Here is a 20,734-nt window from a genome sequence, read left to right as displayed (position 1 = left end):
AACACCAACTGATAGTGGATGATCTGGCCCTACATGCCAAGAATCTCCATAAATTTGTCTAATCCATGTAGGTGCCATCACTGCCTCTTGTGTGAGTGAATCCCACAGTATATATTTGCAGCATAGCACCCAACTCCTAGGGACAGAGGTGTCTTCAGCCCCCTCAATATTTTTTAGTGGGGGGCTTGCCCTCCCCCATATTGAGAGGGAGAAGGAGGCCAAGCACCAAGCCTCCTCCTGCTCCTCCTCCTGCCAACAGGGACATCACTATTTGACAGAAGCTGCCTCGGCTTCTGATGTCAATCCATGAACTCCTGTTTCGATTGCTGCCACTGCTGCCAAGCCTCCACCAAGGCCTGCTAAGGCTGCTAATGTCCTTCAGGAAGCCAGGCTGCACTTCTGGAAGTGCTCTTCTTCTTCTTCTTCTTCTTTTCTTTTCTTGAGTTTTGAATGCTTTGTTGAATTACAAACTAAGTAACATAAATAGTCATTGGAAATAAAAAATAGAAGGAAATAAACAAGTACTCAATCCATGATTAATACACATTGTAAAATATTATATTAATTTCAAGTATTTGCACTACCTATTAGGAAAATATGTTTTAAAAAATGGAATAAGTTATTTAAAAATTGGATTTTTGGAAGTAAAAGAGTTAGAACCCCAGATATAGTAAATTACTCATCTCAAGAAGAGATGGGATGGGGAATACCGAATTTATAATTTTATTATGAAGCATTCCAATTGAAAAATCTAATAGATATTGGATATAAGGATGGGATTAAATGGATTAGGCTGGAGAATGAAATAAATGAAGGAATAGGAAGAGAAGGGATATTTAATAGAGAAAAAGAAGAAGAAGGTGGTAAACCGGATGACACTTTGAACTGATTTAGTTATGGAACCTCCCCCCCCCCTGAAACCATATATATTAATGTTATGTAATTATGCATTGTAGTATGAATGAATTTTGTTTTGTATTCTTTGTTTCATAGAATATATATAATAATGTTAGGTTACCAAGCAAATTTAATAAAAGTTATTAAAAAAGAAAAAAGGGAAAAATACACATTGTAAAAAGAGAAAAAAGAAAAGAAAAGCGATTGGTGATTAAATTCACCATGACCTCCGATTCACCCATTGTGTTACCCTCATTACATTTTTTAACTGCACACTGAACTTTATCTCCTCTATGTTGTTCCATTGCATTTGTAAGATTCTTCTATTACCCACAGAAAGTCAATATATAGAGTTTATTTAAAAGAACATTGTAGAAACATAAATCTGATGGCAGGTCCGGATGGACTTTCTCTGGAAGTGCACTTCCTGGCACCAGCTTCTTGAAATACATCAGTGGCTGCTTAGGGTGCACCGGAGCTCAGCAGAGACGAAGCGTGGCATCGGTGCCACCACTCCTTCTCTTAGCCACTTCCCTCCCATACACGCCCGAGTCAGCCCTGAGTCAGTTGGGAGTGGAGCTGTGGCCTGGCGGTGGTGGGCCAGATCCAAGGAAGCGGCCTCCACTATTCCCTGGTGTGCTGGAGATCAGTGGAGGAGAAGAGCAGCTCCTCCCCGTCCCTGCCACAATTGGCATGATGTCCCGGATCCAGTGGTAAGAATGTTGGCAGGTATGGGGGGGGCAGTGATAGAGACCAAGTGGCTGCGACCATGGCATTGTTGTTTGCGTTTGGGGGTGTGAGATGTGAAACAGCATCAGTGGTGTTTGGGTGGGCGAGAGGTCAAGAAATGTCCTGGTTTCTTATTGGACAACATTGAAGCATATGCTGACTTAAGGTCATGATGTCACATGCGCAACATCTGCCGCCTCAATCTCACCTGCAAGTTGGCACCTCTGATAATGCCACATGTGAGGAAGTCCTTTCTTTTCTCTGTCCTGAGTCTTCCGACATTCAGCTTCAGTGGATGGTCCATGGGTTATAGTGTTATGCCTGCCATGTGGAACTTTATAGACTTCTGTCATGTCTCCCCTTACTCACCTTTTCTCTAAGCTAAAAAGCCACAAATGTTGTATCCTTTCCTCCTGAGGGAGTTGCTCCATCCCCTTGATCATTTTAATTGCCAGTTTCTGAACTTTTCCAATTCTACAATATCCTTTTTTCAGGTGAGGTGACCAGAACTGTCCAGGTACGGTAATGCCATAGATTTGTATAATGGCCTTATGATACTGGTAGATTTATTTTCAGTTCCTTTCCTAATGATCACTTGCATGGAATTTGCATCTTTCACAGCTGCCATACACTGGGTTGAAAGTTGTCCACTATGACCCCCCACTTCTCATTGCTGTTGGTCACCACCAGTTCAGACCCCAGGTTTGCATCTTTTGCCCCAGTGTGCATGACTATGCACTTGGGTATATTGAACCACAGTTGCCGTTTTACAACCCGCTCACTCAGTTTGGAGGAATTCTTTTGGAGCTTTTCACAATCCTTTTTCTTTTAACATCCCTGAACAAATTGGTGTTGTCAGAAAACCTGGCTACCTCATTGCTCTATATAATTTAAAAAGCAAAGTTCAAATGCTTAACCTTGCAAAGGACCCCTTTTTACATCCTTTATGGGAGAAACTATCCATTTATTCATACTTGCTACTTCCTGTTTCTTAATTAGTTACTGATTACAGGAGGGCTTCTCTTATTCCACAACTGCTAAGCTTACTCTGGAGTCTTTTGTGAGGTACTTTGCCAAAAGATTTTTGAAAGTCTAAGAATACCATGTCAACTGGGTCATCTCTATTTGCATTTGCTTGTTGACACCCTCAAAGACCTCTAGTAAGTTAGTGAGACAGGACTGACCCTTGCCGAAGCCAGTTTGTTCATCTTCAGCAGGACTTTCATCTGTATGCTTGGTAATTCTATCTAAACAATGGTTTTCACCAGTTTTCCAGGAAGAGATGTTAATGTAACCAGCCTGTAGTTTCCCTGGATCCAGCCTGGATCCTTTTTAAAAATGGTATTACCCTGGCCACTAACTAGTCTTCAGGTACAGAGGCTGATCTTAGAGACAAGTTAAATATTTTTGTGAGAAGATCAGCAATTTCTTTTTCTCTCCCTCTCTCTCGCTCCATACAATACATACATACATACATACATACATACGTGTGTAACAGAGACTTGTCCACCAGGTTTCTCTTACGCACAGCAACCCAGGCCTTGTGGGCGGGGAGGGGGTTGCAGTGATTTTTAGGAAGTCATTAGTTTGCACCAGGCATCCTATTGGGAAGACCCAGTTTTCTGAGTGCATGTTCTGGAAGGATTCCCTGCCCAAGCTGCTTCAGGTCGTGCCAGATGTTCTCCTGGAGACACCGTTTGGTTGTCCTAGGTGGTTTTAACATCCACGCTGGCACAACCTTACAAGGGGCTGCTTGGGACTTCATGAAAAGCATGGCTTCCATGGGGCTGTACCTGAATAAGTCTGGCCCAACTCATAGCCTCGAACATGCCTTGGGTCTGGGGCTCACCTCTATGGATGTTGGTGATCTGACACTAAGTAAAAGCGAAACTATAGAAGTGCCATGGTCAGATCACTTCCTGGTGCAACTAGACTTCTCCGCGACCCTTCCCCTCTGCAGGGAGGTGGGACCGATTCAGATGGCCCGCCCCCACCACTTAATGGATCCAAATGGCTTCCAGAGAGTGGTGGGGGATGCTTTATCCCATGTTGATGGCCTTTCAGCTGATTCCCTGGTGGCCCGCTGGAATGTCCTCTCTGATTGCATGGAGCCCAGACAGCCCTGTGGTTTTCCATGGATCTGAGAGCAATGAAACAATCACTGAGACGGCTAGAGCACCGGTGGCGGATAACTGATTCTGAAGCTGACCGGACATGGGTTAGAGCTCAATATTGAGCCTACCAAGTGGCGGTAGCGACGGTGAAGAAGACTTTCTTCACCGCCTCTATTGCATCTGCAGAAAACAGCAGCAGGACTCTTTCAGGTGGTTTGCAATTTAGCGGAACCAACTGCTCCAATACAGGCCACATGATCTCCTGCAATGATTTTGCAAAGTTTTTTGCAGATAAAGTGTCTCAGATTCGGGAAGAGGTAGACTCCACCGTGGGAGCAGGGCCGGGGAGGGAGAGTGCTAGAGTCATGTCTAGTCAAGTTGCATGGGATCAATTCCAATCTGCTACCTTTGAGGATGTGAACAGGCTGCTTGGACGAGTGAAACCAACCACCTGTCTCCTTGATCCTTGCCCATCCTGGCTTATAAAAGCTAGCCGGGAAGGGCTGGGCGATGGGCTTCGCGGGGTGGTGAATCCTTCTCTCTGTGAGGGAGCCTTCCCAGACCCACTGAAAGAGGTGGTTATTAAACCGCTTCTTAAAAAACCATCTTTAGATGGGCGTACCCAAGGGGGGGCAGGGGGGCAGATGCCCCCCCCTAGAAGCAAGCTACCCCCCCCCCCCAGAAGCAAAAATGATCGGCGTCCGTTTGGAGTAGACTCCAGGGAAGAGCCGACAGCTGAGCAGAGCTAGAAAATAGCCCTGCAGTTCCTGAAGCTGCCACTGGGGGCGCAGGGAGTCCTCAGCCCCACCAGAGTCGGTGGAGAGCGGCAGACCTGCTGCTGCTGGAGGTCTCACCCGCTCGCCTCAGCCTTGGGGGAAGAAGGGCCCCCCCCCCACGCTGGCTTCCTGGCCATGCCGGCTGCCGCCTCTTTCCCTCCCTCAGCCTTGGTTTCTAAGAGAGTTTGAGATCTCTCACACGGCAAGCCAGGGGGGGGGAACCCTTCCCCCGTTTGTCCTCGACACCCCCCAAGTCCTTGCCATGGGGCTCCCCGTTTTGCAGACACAGGCACAGGATTCCCCACCCCAGTTGAACTGCGTCCCCTCCCTCCCTATTTTAAAAAATATTTTTAAAGAGTCCTCTTCGGTGTCAAAATCAGTGCCCTCCTCTCCCGCCTTTATTTTTCAAATCGCTTCCTTAACACTGCGAGGCCGGCAAGGAATCTCCCCACCCCCAACACTGCAAGCCACCACCTTTCCATTTAGGAGATTCTCTCGTATAATTGATCCTCGCACACTTTTTTTTTTTCTTATTTCATGCTGTCCTGAGAGCAGCTGGCTGCTCACATTGCAGCCATGTCGTCATACCTTCCAGTTTTTAAATTTGCTATTTGAGAGAGGAGAGATCTCCACTTTGCATGTAATGAATTTCTCTGAAGGATACAACTCCTGTTTCTAAAGTAAGTTGAAAGGAGAAGGGTAGCAGATAGGCTTTAAAGTGCAGAAACTGAAGGAATGTAATCATAGAGTTGAAAGGGACCCCCAAGGGTCATCTAGTCCAACCCGCCACAATGCTATCCTGAATGTTGTTTACATCTCTTCCCCCCCCCCTTCACATGTCTTAAAGTCACTTGTAATCAGATTTTGGGGTTGATCCACTGGGGTTGGATCAGTATAAATAAAAGAATGCAATTCTATATAAAGGAGAAATATTCCATGTAAATTGGCACACTTGAATTTAAGCATGCTTTACAGTCAAGGCTGTAGGAATACACCAATTTAAATGCTTCTATACTGTGTAAAGTTGGGATTTTACCCTCAGGACTGGATTGAAACGAAAGTTTTGAACAAGTTTTCTTCAAACCCAAGAAAAATGATATTAGTATAAGACATGTAACCAGAATAATAAAAAAAATCCAAGCAAATCATTGTAATAACTATGGTAATAAAGCACTGCTATAATTATATATAATTTTCTTAAAATTTTGGTTTCATTCACCTTTTCTGTGCTGAAATGTCACAACCTGAGCTACCATGGCTTGCCCCCCCCTAGTTTTGATCCTGGGTGCGCCCCTGTGTGGCTAATATGGCCAACTATTGCCCAGTCTCAAATCTTCCATTCTCGGGCAAGGTGATTGAGCGAGTGGTTGCTGAACAAGTTGTTCAGCACGCCTGGAAGAAGCAAACCATTTAGATCCCTTCCAGTTGAGATTCAGGCCTCATCATGGGACTGAAACTGCCTTGGTTGCACTGGTCGATGAACTCCAGGGGGCTAGGGACAAAGGTGAAAGCTGTTTCCTAGTTCTGCTGGATCTCTCACCGGCTTTTGACACCATCGACCATAACATCCTTCTGGACCATCTAGAGGGGTTGGGAGCTGGGGGCACTGTTATACAGTGGTTTTGCTCCTTCCTCCTGGGCCATGTTCAGAAAGTGGTGGGGGATGAGTGTTCAGACCCCTGGACTCTCACTTGTGGGGTGCCTCAATGTTCTGTTTTTCAACATCTACATGCAGCTGCTGGGAGAGATCATCAGGGGGTTTGGGCTGGGTGTTCATCAGTATGCGGATGATACCCAGCTCTACCTCTCTTTCAAATCAGAACCAGTCAAGGCGCTGAAGGTCCTGTATGAGTGCCTGGAGGCAGTTGGAGGATGGATGGCAGCTAACAGATTGAGGTTGAATCCTGACAAGACAGAAGTACTGTTTTGGGGGGACAGGAGCGGGCAGGTGTGGAGGATTCCCTCGTCCTGAATGGGGTAACTGTGCCCCTGAAGGACCAGGTGCGCAGCCTGGGAATCATTTTGGACTCACAGCTGTCCATGGACGTGCAGGTCAATTCTTTGTCCAGGGCAGCTGTTTATCAGCTCCATCTGGTATGCAGGCTGAGACTGTCTCGCCAGAGTGGTGCATGCTCTAGTTATCTCTCTAATGGACTATTGTAATGCGCTCTATGTGGGGCTACCTTTGAAGGTGACACGGAAACTACAACTCATCCAGAATGTGGCAGCTAGACTGGTGACTGGGACCGGCTGCCGAGACCACATTACTCCGGTCTTGAAAGACCTACATTGGCTCCCAGTATGTTTCCGAGCACAATTCAAAGTGTTGGTGCTGACCTTTAAAGCCCTGAATGGGAAGGCCCAGCCAGGTGGGCGGGGTATAAATAAATAATAATAATAATAATAATAATAATAATAATAATAATAATAATAACTATTATTATTATTACATACACTTCAGTTTTTAAAAAATATTTTGACAGCAATTTCACATTTGAGTCATTTAAGATCTCTTGGGTGGATAACATCCAGACTTGCAGATTTCTTTTTAGTTTTTGTTTTCTCAATAAGGTCTAGAGCTTTGTCTCTTGTAACCACTATTTGTTCCTCAGACTGAAAGTTTATTCAGGCACAGAGATCTGTGCTATAGGCTTTTCTATGAAGATAGAGGCAAGTGATTCATTCAGCTTCTCTGCCATCTCCTTCTCTTCTTTAGCACACCTTTGACTTTCTTGTCACCCAAAGGTCCACCTCTCTAACTGTGGGATGGGTTTTAATAGGTGGAAGAGGATATGTTAATTGTAATTTATCCCTCCAGGTGCCCATGTATGTGGGTTGAACATACATTTAAAACATGGGTCTGAATAAAGTTTAAAATCCCATCCTGAACAGAAAAATAGGAAGTATAGGAATTAGGCTGTGAAGGCTTTCTCACCTGACTTCACAAAGAATCAGACAACAGACTGAGAATCGCATAATCATAGAATTGTAGAGGGGCATCTATTCCAACAGTGACAGATTTCTTGCAGAAGTTAAGAAGGGATGGTCAAGGACTAAAATGAGTCATTTTGTTCATTCTTAATGGGGTCCCACTTGTAGGGCTACAAAAAACAGTTTAACAAAATTTCATTGCCTCCAACATGCATGAATAATTTTGATAGGAACTTGTCCACAGTGACCCAGTAACCACTCATCAGTATTTAAATGCTTTTTAAAAAATCATTTGTGCTTACTCGGGAATTATCTTGAGCTATTCAGCAAAATAAGTGATTACAGAAAAAGTAGTCTTCCTTGCTGAAAGCTGTTTAAGGATAGTTTTAAACAATGAAACTTCTGAAACCAAACAATGTTGTTCTCCTGTGGAGCACTATGTGATTAAAATTATGGTAGCTGGAAAAAGAAACCCCCCAGCCCTATCCCAAACCTTTGCGGCTTCGCAGTCCAGCTGGACAATTCAGCCTATCAGGGTGACAACCCTCAAGCTAGATGCAGCGCGACACATCCTCTGACATAATCTTGGCAGATAACAGATCGGGTCAGACATGAAAACAAAGCTTTTCTACAGGGGTATTAAAGATACTCACTTACTTATGACAATTGTTTATACAGGAAAAATAAAGAGCTTTTTGAGGCTTCTGTTTCATAGTTGAGGTCATTTGGTAAAGACATAAAATAAATGCAACCTCATTTGTAATTGTTCTATATAAAAACATGGTTCAAATCATCACCTTTCTTATTATTTCCAGCAGCAAATGATTGATGGATCTTGTAAATGCATAACTGTTCTTGAAAATGGCTAGGTGCCCCAGGCATTACACTTCCAAGCATCTGTTTGAGACATGCTTATATCGCACTGGCATGTGCCTCTTGTAATCCCACACTGGAATCACTATGCTGAAGATTTCTTTACACAGTTAATCATCCTGACATGAAAACCTATTAATATATCACAGTCTGAAGGGTTAACTACAGGGTGACGTGATCAGAAAAGAACCCGCATGGCTTTGGATTGTTCACCACATGGGAGTGGACACACCATGTTGTGGCACTTTGAACTTACTGTACTCAGCTAACAGAACTGTACAAATGATATGTTTGGTGATAAGCTAAATCTAATTATATGGTCATGATTGTGAAACATTGTTCATTGTTCATTTTTACTTTTTACTATGATGTTCCCATACACCCTGAGTTCACATTCTTCCAGGTTTCATTCCCCTAACCCTCCTGAAAATTCAAATAGCCCCACCCCCTAATTTCTGTTCTGTGAAGGCCTATTTAGTTCCACATGCTTGGCAGGAATCTCAGCAACCAACTTGAACTGGGTGGTTCAAACTTCTTCCCTTTCCTGTGATAGGTGATGCCATGATAGTTAACTGGTGTGAAATAAAAAGAAGGCTGCAATGCAGATCATGTGTCCTAGACATCCATTTCGTTTGTAGTTACAGGCAGGAACTCTTGGGGTTCTCTGCCTTGTCCCAGGGGCATCTGGGTCTGAGAAGGGGACTTTACCTAGTTAATTTCCATGGATACTCAGTACTCAGGCTTCCAAAACATCTTTAGATATAGAAAGGATTTGTGTGTATGCCGTGTTGGCCACAGCAATTGGCAAGGTAGGTAATCTACGTAAATGTATTTCTGCCTAAAAGCTCTTGTGATCAATTGCACTTGATTGATGAACCCACCAGATTTTTTAAAAATATGGATAAGGATCATCTGTGTCATCCTGTCACAGCCTGAGGCACTTTTCTGTTGAACTTAATAAAAATTAAAACCCACTGAGAAAAATGTAGTTGAACAGTGATTACACTTTCCCTATCCTGCAGACATTCTTCTTTATCTATGCCATTTATCTGTAATCTTTGTCTTTATTTTTAGACCAGAATCCATAGCAATGTTATATAAGCTTCTGTGCTCAGTGGTACCCAAGTAATCATATTTTGATCTTGGCGAGATTACAGAGGTGCAGTGGGGCAAAACTTATCTTTTTAAAAGGTATCTTAAATACATTTTCTAAAATGGAATACATCCCCGTGTATATGTATAGATTACCAAGTACACCAAAGAAATTGAAATGTATGAAAAAAAGATTGTAAACCTAACCATCAAGATTGAGCGCATGGAGAAGACGAGCGTTTCTTATACTGAACTGGACTTCCAACTGATGAAACTGGAAATCAGTGAAATGGAGAGGCTAGTCACACAGCTGAAAAGTACACTAACGGGAAACAATGTGATTGTTGAGCAGCTGTATGCAGAGGTATGGTAAAAGCTTTGTTGAGATCCACAGTTTCTCCTGATAAAATCTCCAGTAGCTTTAATATGATTCACCTGAAATTATGCACATATAACCAAAGGTAGAAATTGTTCCCTCCCTTCCTGGTCAGTTTACACAAGGACTGGAAAATATGGCTGGTCCATGAATAAGAGAAAAGTGTTAAGGATGAAACAGTGGGGCTGGAATAAGGGTCAAGGGGAGAAGGATCCAGGCCCAAATGAGGAAATGGGAGCTATGTGGTCCAGAATAGCTACCATGGACCAATCAAAAACTCCACAAGTAGCCTGCTGTGTAAAAAATTAGTAAGTATTCCCACACTGAGCACTGAAAAGAATTCATAAATTTGCATCCAATCTCTCACTCAATTTGTTCAAGGCACTTCACAGTAAAAGAACAAAACCACACACACAAAACAAAACACCAGGAAGTTAAAGCAAATTAGCAACCTCATCCTAAGCTATTTGCAAAAGCCAAAAGATTTCTATGTGACACTGAGCACCTGTCAGAAGTCTATCTACATTAATGGTGATGGCATAAAATTTATTATTAGAAATGCACAATTTCTAATTACTTACTGCACTCTTGATAACATCCTTTATTAAAATACCAGCAAAAATGAGTTTCCAAAACAAACCTGAGCATAACCAAATGTCACTCCTACCATTTTATGTGCCTAGATTAAGAATTTGAGTCTCATGGTGAATGAACTGGAATCGTTGGATAAGCATAACATCCTTGCAGTCCGCCGAGAAATTCTGGCTCTAAAGAATAAATTGCAAGAATGTGAAGCGAATACAAACCAGAGCACCACCAACCACTACATCCCTCCTGGTAAGTATTTGTTTTGTTAGATGATGGAACCTATGTTGCAGAAGTATATTTTCATATTTTCCATTATTGGAGGGCAGGGTAAATAATTAGATCTGAGACTTCTTTCCTGAAACCTTTCCATTTTTTTTACATATATTGTGAATGAATTATCTTTAGTATTCATTTGCCCAGCCCTCAGCATGTCACGCTGTGGCCATTTTCATCCTTCCTTGCAGTGAATGAGAAAAAGATTAGAGAGGAGGAGGACCAGGCAATTAATGGAGAAATACTTCATTTTGCAATGATTAAAATGCTTCTGAAAGTAAATAAGTAAATAATATCCTAACTAACCAGAAGTAAGCCCTATTGAAATCTAAAAGGAAGGGGGGTCTCAATTTTAGCAGCACCTTGGAAGGTTTGGGACTTCAAAACACCTGGCACTGGATGGCATGGTGACATCATGTGATTGACAGTGGGTGGCCTTTCCCACCTGTCAAATTTGACCTGCAACACCAATCCTGATAATGGTTAGGTTGTGGAGCCATAAAGGCATGAGTCTCCCACCCTTCCCAACTAAAGCTCAATGACTCTTACCATATTCCAGAATGGCTCCTAATTTTGGAGGGTGTGGGCCTTTGTCAGGGGTAGCAAGATTCAGTGATCTCTAATGACTCACTAATGCCAGAATTTAATACATTCAAGTTATCCACAAAACATAATGGAGGATCTCACTGATATTTCTGCAATGACAAAGAATTAACTCTCTTTTGAAACTGCCTTTGTGATCTTCTGCTCATCCCAACCTTGGGAAATACATTTCCTGCACTATCCGTATGCTTGCAGTATGCTGATGAAATGGGCCATAGGGGAAATCAGTCTCAGATAATCACCATGGCCAAGTGTAGAAGACACTTCAATGGCCACGGATTAACAGGGACCCCTGACCCACCAGGTAGTGTAGTGGCTTCTGTTATGCTCTTGGATGGCTCCCTTCATCTCAGTTGGGCTTATTCAGAAAATCTTCTGGTGAACAGCACACCATACTGCTGAACTATCTGTGCTGCCCTTTTCACAGGACCCAGGATTTGCCCAATGAGTAGGCTGCTGCTGCCCATTCCCTGATGATGGGGCAGTCTCTAGTACTTTACATGTTTGTGGGGACCTGTGACCCTCCAGTGTTGTTGGGCTGCAGCCACCGTTGTTTTAACTTGAGTGTTCAGTGGCTAGAGAGGATGGGGTTTGTAGTCTAATAATATCTAGAGGCCCACAGGAAACAGTCTCTGGATTTTAAGGTACAAAGTGGGTCAGGAAAAAAGTTACGTGTTTTGTATGAAGGGAAATTCATCTCAGAAATATCTTATTATTTTTGACAATGTCTGTTCACCACATGCTTCTGTTTCCTTGCTAGAAGGATAAATGAAGTGGTGGAAGACAAAGTTTCATTGTTCAAAACACCTTCTTGAACTTACTTGCCTTTCAGGCAGCAGCTGCACTTTCTCTCGGAAGGATGAGGAACCCTTTGTCTTTTTTATAATAATTTTTATTCATTTTATAATGTATAACAAACACACAACAACAACAACAACAACAACAACAACAAAACATGACATAAACAATTGCAACAATAACAGTATGCTATTTTTATCTAATTTTCTTAACATCTTGATGGGACCTCCTCCGATCTTCCTGGATTCTATTTTTCTCCTATTTTAAGCAGGATCATCTTCTTATTTAACTTCTTACCTTTTAATATTCATTTATTCAATTATTCATTTTGCAACCCAATTTTCTCCTCTATTTCTTTTTTACCCAATTTTTTATCCGGAAATCCCTAACTTCTTCCCTAGATTTTCAAATATTGTCAATATTACAATATTTCTTTAAATACAATTTAAATTTCTTCCACTCTTCCTGCCCCATCTCCTCCCTCTGTTCACACAGTCTTGCTGTCAGCTCGGCGAGTTCCATAAAGTCCATCATCTTCAATTGCCAGTCCTCCACCGTTGGTAATTCTTGGTTTTTCCAGTTCTTTGCAATCAATATTCTAGCTGCTGTTGTGGCATACAAAAAGAAAATCCTATCTTTTTTGGGAATTTCCTCCCCTATAATTCCCAAAAGAAAGGCTTCTGGTTTCTTTAGAAAGGTGTTTTTCAGCACCTTTTTCATTTCATTATAAATTCTTTCCCAGAAGTCCTTTATTTTGGGGCACGTCCACCACATGTGAAACATAGTTCCTTCTCTATCTTTACATTTCCAGCATTTGTTATCTGACGTATGATACATCTTAGCCAGCTTTACCAGGGTCAAATACCATCTATACATCATTTTCATCATATTTTCCTTTAAAATAGTACATGCTGAGAAATTCCAACTATTTTTCCACAACCTCTCCCAATCTTGCAACATTATATTGTGCCCCACATCTTTAGCCCATTCAACCATTACAGATTTAACTTGTTTGTCTTTCGTATGCCATTCCAACAATAAATTATACATTCTGGAAAGATTTTTGTACCTAGAGTCCAAAAGTTCTATCTCCAGTCTGGATTTCTCTAACTGAATGCCTGGGTTTTTAGTATCCATTTTAAACATTTCGTTGATCTGATGGTATTGCAACCAATCAGTCAACTTGTCCTTAATTTGATCATATGGTTTGAGCTTGATTTTATTATCTTCCTCTGTCAGCAAATCACTATATTTCAACCATTTAAATTCAGTATTAGTCCTTTTCCGTGATTTAGTCTTACTTGCTAAAAGATCTTTATATCTTGTCCAAACCTTAAATAACGATAACGATTTCTGAATTATGTGATTCTTAAAACCTCTGTGGGCCTTTACTTTATCATACCATACTTATGCATGCCAGCCAAACACATTATCAAATCCTTCCAGGTCTAGCAGGTCGGCATCTTCCAATAAAAACCAATCTCTGAGCCAGCAGAACGCTGCTGACTCAAAATACAATTTCAAATCTGGCAGGGAGAAGCCACCTCTTTCTTTGAGATCTGTTAATAATTTATACCTTATTCTTTGTTTTTCCCCCTGCCAGATGAATCTGCCAAGGAACCCTTTGTCTGTCAGGTCAAGTGGGGCTGGGAGAGAGAGATTTAAAACATACACACATACACAAAAGATCTGAAACAACACCTCTGAAGCCCAGAAAGGGCATTACTCTCCTTCAGGAAACAGCTAAAAAAACCTTGTAATTTTGAGTCACAGAGTTGTGTGTGCAGGGGGAGAGGCTCAATGCTTTTTGCACCAGTCATTTTTCCACATACAAAAATCTAGCTGTATTTTCATCCCTTTTTGGGGGGAAAGCAGTCAGAGTAAGTCTGAACCAAAAAAAACCCCAGTATGCCACTAATTTGTTTAAAATTACTGCCCTCCACAGCAAGGCTGTTTTTCCATATTACCGGTATTTTAAAACAAGGCTGTTGGAGATTTATTGTTACCTACATTTGCATGTACTCTCTAATTTGCCCCTGACTTGACTGCAACACCCAGTCAACTGGGGAGCAGGAGGACCCTTACTTTCTAAGTGGGTGGGGGCTTTGTGGGTTTACAGCTTCCTTGCACTCATTGAAGCAGGTGAGAGCAGACAGTACATTCTCCCAGAAAACTTAGCTGCATGTGTATATCTGCCAGCCTATTTGGCTTCCATTTGTTTTGGGTTCATCTTATATTTATAATGTTTGTATTAAACTGGGTGTTTTTTGTCCCTTTTCCAATGCTTTCCTTTTTCTCCTCTCTCTTTCCTTGATATTTTGTGGCGGGCATGAAGAGTGCCTAGGAAATCCCAGAGCTGTCTAAGCTTATTAATCTAATGAGACTATATAAAGTTTAACTGCTATGGCAGAGCTTTAGAAAGTCACCTCGTGAGATGCTCTGTTGTAAAGCTTCTCTTGTGGCTGTGCTCAATAGAATGGATTAGCCTAGTTTGCAGCAATGTTAAAACAAAATATGTCCTCCATTTTGCTTGCAAATTTCTAACTCAGTGCTCATTCCGAGGTAGAAAAAGGCATTGGGCATACTGAAGAACATTTTGGAAAATCATTGACGTTTTCATCTGTTTAACCATTCTCCCCTCAAAATAGTCTTTTGTCTTATCTACACAATTACTTCACAGTGCTAAATAAAAGCATATTTGATATGCCTCTGACTTCTAGCATGTCCACTGACTACTGTAAAACATGATTATAATGCCATGAACAAGTGCACCCATTTCAGAAAAGGGAGTAGCTGCCATGTAGGTGCATCTGCCCTCTTTGCACATGCTCACTTAATAGATAAGATGGCAGGCTATTATTTTTTCATGTAATGTTTTCTAATGTGAAAAAGTGTTTTACAAGTCTAATGTCATTTATACTTGTCCATGAGACTGAGAAGTAACCAATTGTTGCTGGTGTAACTCAGTTGGTAGAGCACGAGTCTCTTAATCTCAGGATCATGGGTTTGACCCCCATGTTAGCCAAAAGATTCCTGCATTGCAGGAGATTGGGTTAGATGACCCTTGGAGTTGCTCCAACTCTACAATTCTATGATTCTGTGCCCAAGAACAGCCAATGAGCTTCAGGGCTGAGTAGGAATCTTAATGGGGCTATCCTACATCCATGGGCATAGCCATGATTTTTGTTAGGGGGGCAGGCTTTTGTTAGGGGAGGCAAAACCTCAAATGTGTAATGATTTGTGTTGATTTTGATTGCTTTGGGGGGGCAGATGCCACCCTGCCCTCTGGCTACGCCCATGCCTACACCTGTCCTGTTTCTGGGAAGCTGTTGCCTAAAGCAGTTTAATGTGCTAGTGGCACCTGCCTGTCTGTCTCCACCTCTTCTCCCTTGTCCTTTTACTTTCTTCATGTAAAGTTATGATGAAAGCCTCTTAGACTTAGACTATTCAGGAAAGAGCAAGAAAGAGTGTTCTTAGCATGGATCTCATTAAGTGGCAGAGGGATGCAGCTCATGGACATGTCCCTGCTGCCTGTCCCACTCTTGCATTTCCTGAGCTCGAAATGTAGTGTTTGAAGATGACTTAAGGCATTTGTCTTTCAGGGCAAAGGCTTGTGCTCAAATCATTTCCACTACAATGTCTTTCAGTCTTTGCCCTTTAAGAAAGGGAAAAAAGATCCCTGGTTCCTCTCCCAGAATGCAGTCCCCAGTATCTGGAAAAGCAGTTTAAGTACCGTACATGTGGTAGATATACCCATATACTCTCTTAGTGCCCCTTCATACATTGCAAGGATTGTGGGTACATGTGTGTGAACATGCTGTGTGCTTCTGAGATTCCCTGAAATTTGTAAGTGCCTTGCTAAGCTTTTCCTGATGACTGTGTGCACGTCATGGAAAAGTGTGAGGGGTCCCCATTATCTGTGTATAACTATTTGAGGTGAAAGAAAGACTAGCATGGCTCCAGCATATTTTGGGGGACCACCAGGAGTTTACTAAGTATATCTGCTAATTCCCCTAATTGTGTGTGAAACATTTCTTAACTCCCCTGTATTGACATGCACACTGTCCCATGGTCAAGCTTTGAAAACAAGTGACAGCTTGAATAATGGATGTACTTTTATTTCTTATGCCTTCCAATATTTACAAAGTGAGAAGATGCTTTGTTTTCTTCCATTCCCCTCCACCCCACCCTGTTCTGCTCAGCATGTCTACATTAAAGAAACTCAACAGCAACACAGTATACAGATCTAGTACAAGAACAGGATAACCTATCCTGACTGTTTGTGTGCATGTTGTGTGCATGTTGAAAAGGTTGTTTTGTTTTTAAAAAGAAAAGCCTAGACTGGATATTGAACCTCAAACAATGTTTGATGTTAATAAACCAAACCCACTTCTAACTTTAATAATTCATGTATTATTTCATAAGTAAAGAACAAACAAATGTTCAGGAAAGAGATCTCTTTAAGGGGAAAAATAAGATCTTATTTCTTTTGTACCATAAAAAGCCTTTTGGCTGAATACATGATTGTTTTTTATTTATGAAACAATGCATGAATTATTAAGATGAAGCTAGATCCGTGCTTGGTTTAATGACATGAAAAATGATTTTAGGTTGAATCTCTGCGACTTGCTGTGGACATTTTTATATCTTCACATTTTTGCAGTTTTTTAAAAAGCAAGCTGCAGATTTATGCATGCCGTTAATAAGCATTTAATTTGAAAATAACATTACTGATTTAGGTGCACTAATTCAGTCAATGTGTTGACAGTTAAGGGCAAACTATAAATTATAGTGGCTTCTCTGCTGTGTGAAGAGCTCTCATTGATTTAGAGAGCTGGTACAACATTTAGCAGTAAACTCGAATCATAAACTATGTATTATATTCAGTATTGGCTTTCCTGTATTGTGCTGATGCAGGTATATATAACTCTAAGTACAGAAGTGTAGATATGCCAAGAGCTGAGATCATGTTGTTTGCATAAGGTCTGGAGCATGAAAGCTGTGAGTTGGGAAGTCCCCAGTTCAATCCTTGGCTTACCATGAACTCTCTCAGGGTTGGTTTTGGCAACCCTCCCATCAATAGTCTGGGGATAGCAATACTGGCCTGAGCTGTTGTAAGGGTGACTAAAGGCTCATTCACACTTCCACTTGCCCCATGTCTAGAAAGCATGGGTCCAAGGGACAAATGGAAGTGTGGGTGAGCCCTGAGTAACATTTGTCTTATAGACTCACTACAATCAGATCAGGAGGTTGAACTCCACAACTTCATATTGCAGGTAAAGGTAAAGGTAAAGGTACCCCTGACCATTAGGTCCAGTCACGGACGACTGAGGTTGCAGCGCTCATCTCGCTTTACTGGCCCCGGGAGGCAAGCCTCTCCAGCCGCCTCAGGGCAGGGGGAGGCCTGGCGGAGGGCGGGTGGACGAGGCTCGGGGCCCCCAAGGGGGGAGGTTGGGCCTGAGGCCTGTGGCTCGAGGCGCCGTGACACCAGCCCTGCGAGGGAGGCAGCCCCCTTCTGCCCCCCCCCGGTCTCACCAGGCGGCGCGGGCGCTGCTCCTCCACATCCCAGCGTTTCTCGGCCCCGCCGCGGGGCTCCATCGCGGAGTGCGGCGCCCAAAAACGCCGCCGCCGTGTGCGCCACAAGGTTTCACCACCCGGCAAGCGGAAGGGGCGGGCGGAGCGCTTTGAGACACCACGTCGCTCGGGAGACCCCGCCCCCTCGCCCTCGCGCCGCAGGGCCTAGACCAGTGGGGTGATGGTGCGCGTGCCCACGGAGAGGGCTTTGCGTGCCCACTTGGGCACGCGTGCCATAGGTTCGCCACCACTGCCCTAGGCTCTCTGGGTTAGACCACAGCGCCACCCGCGTCCCGCGTCCATATTGCAGGTAGACAATTGCATATTAAAGGACAGGATTTAGCTTTCTACCTGACATGCTAGTTTTCTATGTGCAGGTATTTTTTATTGTTGTTTTTGGAGGTGAAGGAGCATTCAATCATGCGCTTCTCCTGTGCGCTCTGAAATAGTACAGCCTAGAAGCAGTTTTGCCAAATGGTAATATGTTTTGTCTAGAGCAGGGGTCCCCAAACTTAGGCCTGGGGGCTGGATGCGGCCCAATCGCCTTCTAAATGCGGCCTGCATGTGGCCTGGGAATCAGTGTGTTTTTACATGAGTAGAATGTGTCCTTTTATTTAAAATGCATCTCTGGGTTATTTGTGGGGCATAGGAATTCATTCATTTCCCCCCCCAAAAAAATATAGTCTGAAGGACAGTGGACCGGCCCCCTGCTGAAAAAGTTTGCTGACCCCTGGGCTAGAGCAATGATGGAAACCTATGACCCTCCAGGAGTTTGTTTGACTCAAGTTCCTATCAGCCCTAGCTAGTACAGTGGTACCCCGGGTTACATACACTTCAGGTTACATACTCCGCTAACCCAGAAATAACGCTTCAGGTTAAGAACTTTGCTTCAGGATAAGAACAGAAATTGTGCTCTGGCAGCACAGCGGCAGTGGGAGGTCCCATTAGCTAAACTGGTGCTTCAGGTTAAGAACAGTTTCAGGTTAAGAACGGACCTCCGGAATGAATTAAGTACGTAACCAGAGGTACCACTATATGGGCAATGGTCAGGGATGGTGGGTTTTGTAGTCTAGTAATATCTGGAGGGCCACAGGTCTGGAAACACTCTAAAGTGTTATATAAATGCTTGCTGTTGTTACATTAACAACCATTTATTTTTCAATACTATTGGTCCTGGGAATGCATTGTCCTCCTGTTTTAGCAATATGTTTGCTTGGAAGTCAGAATGGTGGATAAAGTCAATTCAATTCACATTTAAAGGCAAACCTGCTTAATCCACACTTTGCAAAACAATATAAGAACTGAAACACAGCCATCCTTCTGGACATGACACTCTTAGTCAATTTTGCCTGGAATGATTCATTTAATCTCTGGGTGGAAACACCCATGATTGCAATAGGTTTTCTCTAGATATGATGCATTGCTAAGACACCTGGTCTGGAACAAGGTTCCTGTGACATACAGCATGAGAGGTAATAACTAGCCAAGAGCTGGATGGGAGGTAAAAATGAGGGTGAGGAAGTGGTGGTGAGTGACTGAGGGCACAAAGCAAGTGAGAGGTGAAGATTTTAGAGACACAAGTTATTTCACTGCCAGGGATATTCAGAATCTTTGAACTGCATACGTGCAACACACTCTGTTTTTGGTTGGTTTCAGGAAGCTGCAGTCATGGTGGAATTGCAAATGCCAGCCAGCCCTTTGTGATTCAGCTAAACTGGAGAGGATTTGACTACAAATATGGTGCCTGGGGAAGATATACCTCTCCGCTGAACCCTGAAAAGGAGCTCTATTGGGTTGCGCCACTGAACACTGATGGAAGATACCTGGAATATTATAGACTTCATGATTCCTTTGATAATTTATTGCTGTTCAGATACTCTAATCAATTTAGAATTCTATATGGCCAGGGCAGTGGCATGGTTGTTTACAACAACTATATGTATTTTAACCAACATGGCTCAAGAGATATGAGCAAACTAGATTTAAGCACCAATACCGTGGTGCTGAAGAAAACTCTTCCAGATGCTGCTTTTAACAATCGGTTCTCATATGCAGGGGTGTCATGGCAAGATCTGGATTTTGCTGTGGATGAGAACGGATTGTGGGTAATTTACTCAAAAGAAGCTAGCACAGGTAATATCGTGATTAGCAGACTTAATGAAACAACTCTTGAGGTGATCAGTACATGGGAAACAAGGCAGTACAGGCCAGCCGTGTCCAATGCTTTTGTTGTATGTGGTGTGCTTTATGCCACAAGGCCCATCAATACTAGGAAAGAGGAAATATTTTACACATACGACACAAACACAGGAAGGGAAGGTAGAACAAGCATCACTCTAGATAAAATGCTAGAAACAATTCAGAGTATCAACTACAGCCCTATAGATGGGAAACTTTATGTGTTCAATGATGGCTACCTTGTTCAGCATCAGTTGACCTTCCAGACACTTCCACAACAAAAGTGAAGCAGAGGAAGAGGGGAAAGCAGGGGTCTGACCTGTTTGTAACTCATCTGTACTATTTCCCAATATTGCTGCTACATTTCTGAGGGGTGAGGGGCAGAAATTTAATATTGCGTGTTTAGACCTTTTACCTTTCCCCAAAATAAATTCACACAGGAGACAAATATTTGGTTTGGTTTTTGGCAGAATTTAGGCCACAACTTTATTGATTACAACCAAGTGAGTGGTTGTATAGGTTGGGGTTTGAGTATCTCCCTGCACCCTTGCAGGCAGCCCTGTCCCAGAGCCACGTTCTAAGGACAGCCAATGATGGACACCAGGATCAGCTGATCGAAGGAGCACCAAACAGCCGACCTGATGTCCCCTGGACTCGGTGCGGGCCAAACCCCTTTCGGGGAATGCCAAACCAGTGAGTCCCTGGATTCCTTTACTGGAATATCCTACATTTGCATAAGCATGGCCACATCATGTGCCATGCCTATCACCTGAACCAGAGCCTATCCGCCATCAAGAGCGCAAGTGCTCGCGACCAACCACTCACCCTTGTATCCAATCCCTTAACCCTGCTGACACAGAGGTCAGCCATAAATCATTCCCAAATAAAGACAGGTGAACACCATAGGGCCTGTAAAGGGATGTGTTGCAATA

General features: G+C 42.9%; 1 protein-coding gene across 1 annotated transcript in view; it reads left to right on the top strand.

Moving 5' to 3' along the window:
* Positions 1 to 20,239, top strand: part of OLFM4 (olfactomedin 4) — a 28,196-nt gene extending 7,957 nt beyond the window's left edge. The window contains exons 3-5 of the mRNA XM_033154076.1: positions 9,564 to 9,776; positions 10,472 to 10,625; positions 19,281 to 20,239. Of these exons, the coding sequence (XP_033009967.1) occupies positions 9,564 to 9,776; positions 10,472 to 10,625; positions 19,281 to 20,089 (1,176 nt within the window). The 3' untranslated portion in view covers positions 20,090 to 20,239. The remainder of the gene's footprint in view (positions 1 to 9,563; positions 9,777 to 10,471; positions 10,626 to 19,280) is intronic.
* The last annotated feature ends 495 nt before the right edge of the window (positions 20,240 to 20,734 follow it).

The sequence above is a fragment of the Lacerta agilis genome, chromosome 7 (genome assembly GCF_009819535.1).
Source record: "Lacerta agilis isolate rLacAgi1 chromosome 7, rLacAgi1.pri, whole genome shotgun sequence".
NCBI classification, from domain to species: Eukaryota; Metazoa; Chordata; class Lepidosauria; order Squamata; family Lacertidae; genus Lacerta; species Lacerta agilis.
Note: the sequence above shows the minus strand (reverse complement) of the source record. Positions and strands in the feature narration are given on the sequence as shown.